Source organism: Brachyhypopomus gauderio, chromosome 4, assembly GCF_052324685.1.
Source record: "Brachyhypopomus gauderio isolate BG-103 chromosome 4, BGAUD_0.2, whole genome shotgun sequence".
Lineage (NCBI taxonomy): Eukaryota > Metazoa > Chordata > Actinopteri > Gymnotiformes > Hypopomidae > Brachyhypopomus > Brachyhypopomus gauderio.
In genome coordinates, this window is record NC_135214.1 from 8,806,165 (window position 1) to 8,819,965 (window position 13,801).

The 13,801-nt window shown below is 39.2% G+C and overlaps 1 protein-coding gene across 4 annotated transcripts in view; it reads right to left on the minus strand.

The window, feature by feature from the left end:
* Positions 1–2,630: 2,630 nt before the first annotated feature.
* Positions 2,631–13,801, minus strand: part of LOC143512096 (uncharacterized) — a 42,846-nt gene continuing 31,675 nt past the window's right edge. For all 4 annotated transcript variants that reach the window (XM_077002010.1, XM_077002013.1, XM_077002011.1 and 1 more), the window contains 14 exons: positions 13,545–13,589; positions 13,420–13,461; positions 13,213–13,260; positions 10,405–10,440; positions 10,136–10,186; positions 9,690–9,725; positions 9,535–9,570; positions 9,320–9,355; positions 8,813–8,857; positions 8,151–8,183; positions 7,876–7,905; positions 5,312–5,428; positions 3,814–3,864; positions 2,631–3,479 (listed from right to left, as the gene is read on the minus strand). In XM_077002010.1, the coding sequence (XP_076858125.1) occupies positions 3,451–3,479; positions 3,814–3,864; positions 5,312–5,428; positions 7,876–7,905; positions 8,151–8,183; positions 8,813–8,857; positions 9,320–9,355; positions 9,535–9,570; positions 9,690–9,725; positions 10,136–10,186; positions 10,405–10,440; positions 13,213–13,260; positions 13,420–13,461; positions 13,545–13,589 (635 nt within the window). In that variant the 3' untranslated portion in view covers positions 2,631–3,450. The remainder of the gene's footprint in view (positions 3,480–3,813; positions 3,865–5,311; positions 5,429–7,875; positions 7,906–8,150; positions 8,184–8,812; positions 8,858–9,319; positions 9,356–9,534; positions 9,571–9,689; positions 9,726–10,135; positions 10,187–10,404; positions 10,441–13,212; positions 13,261–13,419; positions 13,462–13,544; positions 13,590–13,801) is intronic.

The window sequence follows — 13,801 nt, forward strand, 5'->3', positions numbered from 1 at the left end:
TTCAATTTTTATTTTTATTTTTAAAGCATTCATGTGCCTGTCACTAGCCTCGCGAGAACTGCCACCTGCAGTAGTCTGGGTAGCAGTTCTCGCGAGGCTAGTGACATAATTCTGTTTGCAGCGGCACATGAATGTTTAAAAAAAAATAAAAACTGAAAATACAGAAAAATAAAAATACTGGATGACACCGAGACAGAGCAGTAAAATACGGGACTTTCCCGGCCAAAACGGGACATGATGCCACTAAATACTGTAGAAAATGGCTAATTAAAATCATCGGTCCTCCTTACCAACTACCTGTCCGTAAACATTTCTCTCAGACGGCACTTGCACAGCTATACACAGAGAGAGACCATTGAAAAGGGAGTTGGAAAATGTCATACTTCGCTACTACATCAGAGTTGTGGTCAAGTCACATGTCTGAAGGATATATCAGCCTCACTGCTCACTTCTTTGACCAAAACTGGAATTTGAAAAGCAAATGTCTTCAAACTGCCTACTTACCTGAAGACCATACAAGTCATAGCATTAGGATTGAAAGAAGCACTTCAAGAAAGAATCACATCACTTAACAACTGGGAACGACTAGTGCTTTGGGCATATATTTCACACAGCTATAGGTAAGTTGTTGAGCAGAATTTTTAATAACAGTATATGCCTAACTCAAATAAAGATGGAATAATGAACTTGAAATCCCACGTTAATGTTAAGCTTGTTATTAAGAGTAATAAAAATGATGCTAATAAAATTATATTGAGTATGGATATTCAATTAAATCCTTAACTTAAGATTCATAAATAAATGACTGGTTTATAAAAAAAACTATGCTGCTTGTTATTTGACATTTTCATGAATCAATTTTAAATTAAATATTAATATATTAAATATTTTTATTTAATCTTTAATTTATTTTTCCATCTCTGCACAAAAATCTTTAATTGTATTAAACTTATCTGTTTACCTTTTTTTCTCAGAGAGAGCAGGGAAAGATAAGAGGGTGGAGCGAGCTGTGGGTGTGTGTAAAAAAGTGGTGTCTGCTTTCACTTTCTCTTGGAAGAAGAAGAGAGACTTGGCTATTGCCCAGGAACAGCATCACCTGCCCCAACACAAGCTGGTGACAGAGTCCCCCACCAGGTGGGGTTCACGTCAGAGAATGATTGGAAGGTTGTTGGAGCAGAACAAAGCAATCTCTCAGGTACTAGGTGCAGATAAGAAGACCATGCACTTGGTTCCCTCATGGCAAGATGTGGATGTGATGGAGTCAGTGCATGAGGCCTTGAGTCCACTAGAATTCCCTGACTCACACTCTGGTGAATCTTACGTGAGTGTGTCCTACCTCAAGCTGATGATGCATATCTTCAGAACACAGATTCTGACGACATCTGAAGATAAAACACAGTTCACAAAGGACATCAAGATTACTGTCATGGCATACCTTGATGAAAAGCAGAGCCAGAGTGGCTAATCGGGAAATTCGGGAGGATTTCCGATGGGCCGGCTCATGTCAGTCACTAGTTTGGACCGATTGGGAGGGGAAAATAATTTTGGGCCGGATTTGGGCATGAAACTCCCGGGCTGAAAAAGTGTCCCACTCCGGCCCTGATGAAAAGTATGCTGATCAGAAAACCGATGACCTGCTTGATGTGGCAAGCCTGGTTTTTAACACAGGGGGTAATATTGTCACCTGCCACAGGGCAGCTTTAACGCAGTGGACAGGCTTGTCTTCCTTGCCCGAAACCTGTAGCAGACTTGTCTGAAACACAGAGCACTGTGAAACAGTACTGCACTAATAGCACTTTCCTGTGCCTTTCTTTATTTGCTTTAGCATTAGCTGACCACAACTGGAATGAATGTTAATTTTGTTTGTTTAAACCTTTTTGAATTTATACTGAGGATTTAACTCAGAATTTTTATTATTATTATTATTATTATTATTATTATTATTATTATTATTATTATTATTTGTGTGAGTTTGAATCTGTACACGGAAAAGAACTCAGTACAGCTGTATTTCTTTGAGATTGCATTTTGTATTAATGTCACGGAACAGCTCCGGACCCTTCCCTGTGGGCGTGTCATTATGTCGTCTGCGTGCAGTTGTCTATGTTTGTACTTCCGTGGGTGTGGGTTGTTTGTGAGTGTGTTCGTTTGTTACACCTGTGCCTTGTCTCGAGGTCACGTGGGTCTGTGTAACTCACCTATTTAATGTGTGTTCGCGCAGTGTGGTGTGCTCGTCTTTGTCTAAAGCTACGTGTCAGCGTGAGTGAGGGTTTGTGTGCTACTTGCGCTCCACACCAAGCTATTTCGTGTTGTGTCCAATAAATGTTGATTGTGCACCGTAATCGTCGTGGTGTCTGCCTCCTGCACCCAACGATACAATTAATATATACTTTTATTTATTGGGGTAGACCAAATATTCTCTTATATAATGTTCTATAATACCTTTGTCTGCCTTATGTTAGAAAATAAATACAATAAAAAAAATTAATTTCTCTTCATTTCTCACTTAAAAGTATAAAAGAAATAATGATTTAATGTATATTGTGATATATATCGACTGATATGAAAAAAATATTGTGATAAGATTTTTTCCTATATAGCCCAGCCCTAGAGAACACACAAGTCAGCTATAAAACACATACAATAAATTTTTTATTGAAATTTTTCATTCTTATTTACAGAATTTCTTATCAAATAAACGTAATTGGGACTCAATTTTGTGTAATCACAATTTTTTTGTTTAAATTTAAGAAATAGTTAAGTCAGTGGGAAAAGATTTAACAACAAACATGTTTGGGGATTAGATTGTTCAATAATAAAGAATTGATGGTATATGAAAACAAACAAAATAGTTTAGTGTCAATGTAAGTTCCTCCCCCAAAATCTATATTCTAGCTAAGTGATTGCACACACACACACACACACACACACACACACACACACACACACACACACACACACACACACACAAACTCAACATGTATGCATTTTACATTCAGAGTATAACAGTCATATGAGTACAATAGTACCAGAAACTGTAGTCCAAGCTGCAGGATGTGTAAGTATGAAAAAGGCCTTTTGGTCTTGGAGGTAAAGACAAATCAAAAAGGAAAAATAAGAAACCTCTCTGGTCAATGTATTTAAGCTATAATGTCAAAGCTATTGCTCTAATGGAAAACTCCACATCCCCAAATTATCAGCATTCTTAGATAATGGTCAGGCGCTGCATTTCTGTCCCTCTTATTTCAACTGCAGCTAATTGTTAACATGGCTAAAAGCAATTAAGAACCAGTTAGCACAGTCCAATCCTCTGACTGCTACAATCCGCTTCAAGATCTCATTTGTTGAAATTTCCATTTGCATTTTTGTCTCATCAATTTCTTTAAACCAGTTCTCAGCGGCTTCATGTTGTGTGGCCTTGTCCAACTATTTCCATGGTTGTACTGAAGATTATGGTGAGTTAAGAAGGCTGCTGAGCACTGTAAAAGAAAATATAGCTCCCATGTCAAAATGAACCAAACAAAACTCCTCATGAGTTACATAGATGTATCACTGCAGTGTTTGTAGACATCATACTATATGTATACACTAAACATTCTACATAAAATGTGTGACTACATCTTACACTTTAAAATAATCATTCAAAGATGAGTTTCCTAAATTATTAAAGTGTTAGGATGGCAGAGCAAGTGTCTCTATGAATACTCTCTAATTTATTATGTGGGCCTAGATCTGATATTTTATGTAAAACAGTGCTGGTTTAATTGTTGAAGGCAGTAATGATCAGTAGTCAGAACTGAGGCGAGGTCTCACCTTGAGGCTCATTCTGTGTCCCATTCTCCTCTTTTGCTCTGTCGGGATTGCCTGCGTAAGGGGTATAACACGGTTAATCGACCACTTTCCAATTAGTCAACTGCATAGTTGGTTGAATTTTGATTCAGTTGTTGCAACAGAATCAAAATGTCCCAGATGTTATCAAAATATGGATAACATATACATAGCTGGATGAATTTTAATGCATAGCTTTTTAAGTGCATAGCTTTCAACTAAATCCCCTAGTTTACATACAGTGCTGCTTGAAAGCTTGTGAACTTCTTGACTAGTTTAGGGTTTTCTGTTTTTTACCATTGTTTTCTTACTGTTTTTGTATATAAAATGTCAGGTTTATGTTCATCAATTCCATTTACTTGTTTTGAGGAAAATGAGTTGCCAGCTGACTCCATAAAACATGGAATCAGAGCATGTGCAAAAGTAAATTAACCACTTAGGTAAAGGGTAAAGGAAATCAATCAAACCAATGTCATGCCAAGGCATAAAGCACACAGTTCAACAATGCTGAGAGGAAAGGAGACATCAGTCTGGGGAAAGCTACAAGACAAAAAACTCCAGCTCCATCCATCCACTGTAAGACTCATTTAAATATGGAGGGCACTCAGCATCACCACAACTCTGCCCAGAAGTGGATGGCCATCAAAACTTACACCAAGAAGCACCAGAAGAAGAAGAATTCAAAGGCAAGCAGACTTCTCTGGCAGTATCTGGGATAAACATACATGCGTCTACAATCAGGCAAAAAAATCAAGATATGGCATTCATGGGAGAGTTGCTAGAAGGAAGCTTCTGTTCTCAAGACAGAACAAAGTTTTTGTTGCCTGTCAAAGTGCCTGTTTAAACCTTTCCAGAGTGCACTTGGACAAACCAGTCTTTCTGGAAGCCCACTCTCTGGACAGATTAGTCCAAACCTGAATTATTTGGCTCAATCACAGGCCCCAAGTAGAAAAAAAAGTTAACACTGCATATAAAGAGAAGGACCAAAAAGCAGATGTGATAGACCCATTTGTGGATAAAGAAGACATTTGGTTGAAGTAATAGCTGCAAAGGGAGGCGCCACAAGCTACTAAAGAGTTCACATACTTTTGCACTTGTCAGATTTTCAGATTTTGAAGAGAACTTACCTTTGTTGAATGAAAAATGAAAATAAATATATTTTTTCTGTGTATCCCTTATTTGGAAAGTCTGCATTACAAATTGAGATTTGGATCTTCATTTCATATTTACATTTTTTATAGTGACAATGTTTCAAGCAGCACTGCATATATAAAAGCACCACTAACCACTTAGTGAAAATACAGCTAACCATTTGAAGCACAATTCATAACTAAAAAAAATTTATCCAATTTGATTAGTTTATTTTTACAATTAGTTTAGTTTATTAACTCATAATGCAATGATAAAATAACCTGGAAGCAGTGAAAATGAATTGGGGACTCCAAAATGAGAATACATTCTCTCACTAGGTTAGACAACTTACGTCCTTGGACCTTGAAGCACAGCATCTTTTTCTGATGAGTTATGTAGCTGAAGACAGCACCAATAATCGCTATGACGATTGCTGCCACTACCCCGACAACAGTGCCTGACCCCAGGCCTGTGTAGTGGGACAAGAAAAAGTGCTCAAAAATTAATTTACAGCAGGCTCACTATGGTTTCAGCACATATTATCTGAAGATTAATCATTTTTATTTAGAAATGCAGTGTATTTTTTAAACTATAACATCAAACTACTATATAACTATGAAAAACAATGTGTATATATGACCACCAGTAGGCAGTATTGCACTGTCATGCTGAAGCAAAAGCATTCTCTGCTTTTAGTGGCTACTAATTTGTTTATGTGCAGATACTTAAGTAGGTGACTTATCAAAAGCATGTCACCTATTCAAAATATGAGTCCTTAATGTTTAAAAAACAATAAAAGCACATTAACAAATAATTTACAACCCTAGACGCTATTATTTGGAGCTAATGGCTGTTTAATTTGGTTAAATTATTTGAGCTTCCAGAGGGAAAAGCTTATCTTGGCTAGCTGCTGTTTTATAGATTTTTGCTGTCCTGAAAAAAAGCCTATAGTTCCATGCTATTTAACATTGTCATTATGTATGACATTCTGTTCTAGACACCCTGCAATACTGCAGCCCATCAGTCAGATACATTATGCACAGTATGAACTTAACAGAGCCCTGCACTCACCAACACCTTCATGTCAATGCACTTGGATATTTTCTGATGTTGAATATTTCATAGAAATCACAAACGATAACTCCAAAAAATAATCCCTTCCGGTCTAAATTATCCTCAACTATCTCCATTACATCATCCTAGGCAATAATGACAAACATTCCTGTTCTGCTGTATTTGAAGCAGCTGTTATTAGGTCCTCCACCCCTCCAGTACATTTACTAGCTGTAGCTCAAACACACCAACAAGCACAGCAGTAGCATAAACCACAGTAGAGATTCTCTGGGACAACATTAACATAGCTACATAGTAATAGTGGTACAAGGATACTTAGTGGTTACCCCAAAACACAGACAATCTGTAGTGCATGGTCCAGGGCCTGCGTTAACCCTGCCAAAACCTAGAGCGTGGCCATGCAACAGCCCCGATTAGGATCTATCATGAGCACTGATGCAGACCAGAAGGCATCAACAGTTCACTCCACACAGACCTGCTGCAAAAGAATTTGTACGCTGGTCACAAATGCGCCCCTCAGGAAGTTACTGAGGCATCTGCAGGGCTTGACAGTGCAGAACAAGAAACGGCACATTCAGTGAGTGGAATATATGTGTGTGTGTGTGTGTGTGTGTGTGTGTGTGTGTGTGTGTGTGTGTGTGTGTGTGTGTGTGTGTGTGTGTGTGTGTGTGTGTGTGTGTGGGTGTGTGTGTGTGTGTGTGTGTGTGTGTGTATGTGCATGTGTGCATGCATGCATGTGTGGTTGTGTGCAAAAGTGAGCGGATGAAATTCTTTTATACCAATGACTGAGCAATACTGACTCTGGAGTCATAAATGGAGGTTTATGCAGAAAATAAACTAATTAGATATATTATGAGTGTAGTGAGGTCAGCACATGTGAAAGACCTGCAGCTAACTCACCAATTACCGATACAGAATAAGCAGCTTTACCAATGCAAAAAAACGTAAGACATACAAGTAATAGACATACAGACAGTTTAAAGTGGTCAGATCCCCAACAGCATATTGTTAGAAAGAACCTTTCTAGGTCATCTCAGACAGACATGAAAATCAATCCATGTGAATGGAAAAATGATCTGAACAAAGAACAAAGAAAGAGTTTTATGAAAGGTTTGCTTCCTAGATTATTACTATAATCTGTTAAACATACTACATGATGATTTTTAATTGTAATTTTCATTGTAACTTCGTATTATGCACTTGACATGAAGTTACAAGAAAAACACATGTCATTCAAACATATAGGGGACATTTTCAGTGATGGAATCTCCATGTAATCATCTGAAGTCAATTTGCTCATATATAAATGGTCCCTCCATTGTGTGCATGTGTGTGAGAGAGGAGGTGGGGGACCACGCAGGTGTGTGTGTGTGTGTGTGTGTGTGTGTGTGTGTGTGTGTGTGTTTGAGGGGGGACCACTCCAGTTTGTGTGCATGTGTGAAGTGGAGGAACCACTCCAGTGTGTATATGTGAGGAGGGGGGGGGGGGGGGGGGGCACTCCAGTGTGTATATGTGAGGAGGGGGGGGGGGGGCACTCCAGTGTGTATATGTGAGGAGGGGGGCACTCCAGTGTGTATATGTGAGGAGGGGGGGGGGGCACTCCAGTGTGTATATGTGAGGGGGGGGGGGGCACTCCAGTGTGTATATGTGAGGAGGGGGGGGGCACTCCAGTGTGTATATGTGAGGGGGGGGGGGGCACTCCAGTGTGTATATGTGAGGAGGGGGGGGGGGGGCACTCCAGTGTGCATGTGTGTGTGGGGGGGGCACTCCTGTGTGTGTGAGGTGGGGGGACCAAACCAGTGTGTGTGTGCGTGTGCGTGCGTGTGTGTGTGGAGGACATACTAGTCTCCTCTGATCCTTCTGCTTCTCCTGCTGAAACACAACAATAAAAAATATATGTCTAAAACAAACTGTACACTTAAAGCATTTGGCCTGACATCAATTTTTTGTTTGTATGTCTATGTGTGTGTTTGTCTTTTAAAATGTTTTTAAATATGTCTTTAAATTAATTACTTGTACGCAGGTGGACTTTTAAGTGTGTGATGAAGAAGACTAGTTGCTACTGCTAGCATGTAATATAAGGACAGGCATAAAAAAAATAATTATTATTATCATACCGTTGGGTCCAGCTACTGCTCCAGCACTGCGCACTATAATGCAGAATAAATGAAGAGATCATAGGTGTACATTAATTTACATGACATTATTCTTAGCAATAACAGCCTTACAATAGATACAAATAATACAAATAACAACAGACTTCAGCTGATGGATGTGTTCCTTTGGAACAACAAACCCAGTTGGATGCTTTGGGCAAAAGATCAAAGTTTCACCTGATTAACTGAGTGCAACTGTTAAAAAGATGAATAGAACGAGGGTTAACAAAGACAGAGCAGTACCACTGCCTGCCCCCTCACTTGGACTGTCTGTATCACCAATGCCACTTTCACCTCATTTATCATCATGACCTTTAGTCATTTAGAACAATAAGGAAATCTGTGATCACACTGCAGTGGTAGTGATGGCTAACCAACTGCTTCATCACATTTAACCTCACCAGGTCATACGAGGATACATGAAACCCAGTGACCTCATAGGAGGGCAGCTTTGTCATTACAAACTATTTATTGTTTAATAGTTGCTTGGTTTGCACTGGTTGTCTTGTGCTAGTTTTCAAAGATTAGCAAGGTTAAATTAAAATGCCTACAGCTTGAAGGTAGGGGTCTCAAAAGCAAAATGTAGTACCAGTGTACACTCCTGTATAATCCAAAAGTCTTACCTGAAACTTCCCCTACACTGGCCAGATCTGTCTCAGCATTTGTCGCTGCAAGAAATGCATCAAAACACACCATGAAGCAACGGCATTCTTCTTCCTCTTATATATTTCTTGTTCTGCATGCCTCACTAATAAGTAGCTTTTTTAGAGAAATAAGTAAATTCTGCAACAAATAAAAAATGAGAACCATCTGTGCCCAATTAAAAACAAGAACACTCTGTATCCGATTAAAACACAGAGACAAGGCAGCAACAATAATATAACACTAAATCAGGGATCACAAAAAAGGCATTCAAAGCCAGCTGGATATGAGAAGCCACCCTAACATGCACACCCAGCAGGACCACTTTTATGAGATCCTACTGATGCTGCCATTGGGAAAATGTTCAGGCCAAAAACCAGATCATCAGCACATTATGTAAGGAGGAGTATTAATAAGAACTCAAGAGATCTCCATCATGCAGTTAGCCGGTGTGATTAGCAAGAGTTTACATAAGCTCAAGATTCTACCTGACATGTCCAGAGCATCAGCCAAACTTAGTCCTTCTAAATGAGGAGGAGAGAAAGTATACTATGAAAAATATAATAAAGTAAGAAGAGAATCTGTTAAGTCTATCTTTTGTAAAATTACAGAGCATTACAGAGAATGCTTTTCCCTGTAACTAAGTATTGATTAATTCATTAGTTGATTGACTGAATGTTTGCGAGGCAAACTGTTGGCATACCCCCTTCTTCTTGTGGTGATGGGGTGTTCACTTGTTCTAAGGACAGAAAATATGTTTATATAAAAACTTCATAAAAACTGACACAAACCTTGGGAAACTGAGAATGTGATACCGTTATAAGTTTGCAGTGTTTATGACAGACACACATAACCTACCAGAAAGATCCAAATCTCCAGTATGTGGATCTGACTCTGTGGAGAGTGGAAACATACATGCACTATTCAGATAAACAATGTGGACTGTACACCAACCAGCAAGATCTCACATAGAAGGAATCATATAAATGACGTTACAGACAGCTAAGGTTAACAGCATATACAAGGTTAACATGATATATTTTATAACCTGGTTTGCTGGAGAAGTCAACAACTTGTTCTGACATGTAAGCACTACGAACTCATGATATCAAGGAATAAATCAAGAAGGTCCTGATTAGGACAGGTCCACAAAATTTACGTAATTCCATTAAGGTATGATATCAGTCTCAAGAGAGAATATAACACATACAGACATGGACAAGGGAATGGTTATAAGTTATATTTTTGAATGTGATATGTCTAAGGTGAATGTAATCTCTGAGATGGCTGTAATGTTTAATTACCTCCTTCAGGACCATCAGGGTTTTCAGCAGGGGCCTCCTCTTGAATGAGCCCTATAGATCATACATAAACAAGCTTCAGCACATGTTTCATCAAACACCTGGCAAGACTTCTATGCATACTTTTCGTCAGGCACACAGAAACACCTTTTACAAGAACGTTTGAACATCCATTTGCATGAATGTTTGCCAGACAAACCGGCTTTGCCTATTCTAAGTAGGCTATGGAGTGGTTCAGTGAACATCAGATTAGCACAAGACTTATCACTTACCTGGTTCTATAGTTGTGCCATCCATCTCAGGGGTTTCTACAAAACATTAGATTTTCCATGAGACTAAGTCCTGTTATTTAATATGATACACTCACCGGCCACTTTATTAGGTACAACTGTCCAACTACTCATTAACGCAAATGTCGAATCAGCCAATCACATGGTAGCAACTCAATGAATTTATGCATGTAGAAATTGCCAAGACGATCTGCTGCAGTTCAAACCGAGCATCAGAATGGGAAAAAAGGTGATTTAAGTGACCTTGAAGGTGGCATGTTTGTTGGTGCCAGACGTGCTGGTCTGAGTATTTCAGAAACTGCTGATCCACTGAGATTTTCATGCACAACCATCTCTAGGGTTTAGAGAATGGTCCAAAAAAGAGATAATATCTTGATGCCAGAGGTCAGAAGAGAATGGCCAGACTGGTTCGAGCTGATAGAACGGCAAAAGTATTTCAAATAACCAGTCGTTACAACCGAGGCATGCTTCTCCGAATGCATAACGTATTGAAGCTTGAGGCAGATGGGCTACTCCAGCAGAAGACCACACTGGGTGCCACTCCTGTCAGCTAAGAAGAGGAAACATTGCCTGGTCTGATGAGTCTCGATTTCTGCTGCGACATTCGGATGGTAGGGTCAGAATTTGGCATCAACAACATGAAAGCATGAATCCATCCTGCCTTGTAACAGTTCAGGCTGCTAGTGGTAGTGCAATGGTGTGGGGGATATTTTCCTGGCACATTTTGGGCCCATTAGTTCCAAATGAGCATCATGCCAATGATGAGTATTGTTGCTGACTATGTCCATTCCTTTATGACCACAGTGTACCCATCTTCTGATGGCTACTTCCAGCAGGATAATGCGCCATGTAATAAAGCACAAATCATCTCAGACTGGTTTCTTGAACACAACTGTACTCAGTTCACTGTACTCGAATGGCCTCCACAGTCACCAGATCTCAATCCAATAGAGCACCTTTGGGATGTGGTGGAATGGAAGATTCATACCATGAATGTGCAGCCGACAAATCTGCAGCAACTGCATGATGCAATCATGTCAATATGGACCAGAGTCTCTGAGGAATGTTTCCAGTATCTTGTTGAATTTATGTCACCAAGGATTAAGGCAGTTCTGAAGGCAAAATGGGGTCTAACCCGGTACTAGCAAGGTGCAGCTAATAAAGTGGCTGGTGAGTGTATGTAATCCTATTATCACACTATGGTAAACATTGTTTGATAACTACTATTTAACGAAATATAAAAATACTTGACAAATACTTAGTGTTTAACAAATAGAAATATTAATATCAAGTGCTTATCTAACAACTGTGCCCCGGATTTAGATTGTGTATTTAGATTGTGTGTATTTAGATTGAATGTTTCAAGATTGACTGTGGTTGACTGTGGTTTCAAAATCATTATATTGATTTAAAAGAAAGAACGAAAGAAACAGGGAAAGAAAAAAATGCTTATGTGAGAGAAACGCACTTTCCTTGCATGTCTGGATCATGGTAAGCCAAAAGCTTGGGCCATATCTCCTGATCAGCAATATTAAATAAACGCTATTGCAAGCTTAAGAAACATGTGGCTTTATCAACAAAAAAAAAAGATTATCTTAAAGAAGATGGTTAAACTTGTTACCAGTACCTGTTTTGATATATGGCTTGATGCATGTATTGGGGTAGATATCCAAAGGTATTTGTAAAATAGTGTAGTAGATATCAATAAGAGTTTAAGACTACTTGAACCTTTGCAACCTAAGGTCTCTGGCCAAAAATAGCTAAAACATAAATGTTAGGTGACATTATGACACAACAGGGTTGTTTCTGCATGTTTCCACGGGAGCAGTTTGGACTAAACAAGTCATACAACCATTTAGTTAAACCCATGTGAACTGAAGCAGGATTTTGTCAAGTAGAAGCGGGTATATCCACAGAAGAGGGTAAACCCACAGGTTTGTTTTCTGCAATGTCCTCATACCACCCTGGGGTGGCTATGTCAAACACCATTCTGTCAGCATGTGCATATCAGTCTGCACTCTTCACTACAGCAGAATTAGCTGTTACCAGTCTAATTTAATCTAATTTAATAGCACTCAGTCTGCAAACAATGCATTTGTCAATGGTCACATGGAGACAGTTGCTACAAAGCACACAAACAAGTGTGATCTGTTAAATGACGACAATGTTAACAATTATGTTGCAATTTTAATTTCCCTTAGCCTGTCATTTCAGAAATTTAATATATTCCAACAACAGCACAAGCACTGCCATCAGGATAGTTAAGACTCTTCCCTAAAATGATGCAAGTAGTGTGATGTCTGTTATGCTGTAATAATACTCCACTGTTGGAAGGAGAGGACATTGTGACATAGGCCATCACTTCCTGAAGGAGAGAGCAGCATAATGGAGACTCACTCGGGAAGGTAAAATCTGGCCTCTGTGCCAGGGAGCTAGCTGGCTCTTTCGTCTGGTGGTCAGGCACTTGTTTACCTCCTGGAAAGTTTGGTTTAAAGTCTGGGTGGGTCAATGCCCTCTGCCTTTGCCACACATAGGCAAATCATTTTTTTTTTTTTTTCATAAAATGCAGTCCTACTTTGCTTTGGATACTAATGCCAATGTCCTGCATATCAGGGCTCCTCAGGGTTTGGTGGCTAAACCAGGCATTCAGCAAGGATCATTAATCCCAAAACTGAACCTCGAGCCTGCACAACAGCACACTGGCGTGCAGGGGTTCCACATGAGGTCGAAGCACTGAATGCACACTATATGTGCACTATATTTAAACATTATTTACACAGGTTGCTGTACCAGTTGCGGAGTCCTCTCGATCGTGTAATGAAGAGTATGTAGTTACATCTGTAAGAAGAGAGACAGTAGCATCATACATCAGATTTACATCACAGCCCTCAAAATCATTTTAGCTGTTTTATTACCTGGTTTAGAACAGGTTCTGTATTGTGCACAAACTCTGTATTCAAAGTGCATGTTGATGCTTTTATACAAAAAGGTGTGTACCTTGATCTGAGCCAGTCACTTCAGGTTCTGCTTCTGGCAATGCTACAAAGGACAATTAAGAATCACCACTAAATATTCTGTTTGTTAGCAAATGCATGTGTGTGTGAATGTGTGCTTCAACCTACCTGTTGTCAGTTCCTCTGCATCTTCTACTGTGTCAATTGCTGTAGCTGTAAAGTAAAAAAAATATATTCAGCAAATGGTCTGCTTCTACTCTCCCTACCTCTATGAACAGCCATATTTATTAATGTAGTTCTTGGATTGTGTACATAACTACACTAGATGTTTTGAGAGGTTTTGTCTAGTGCTATGCTTTGACATTTATCAATTGTTCATTAGTTCCACCACAAATCAAAACTTTTTTGAAGTGCAAATAGGTGTC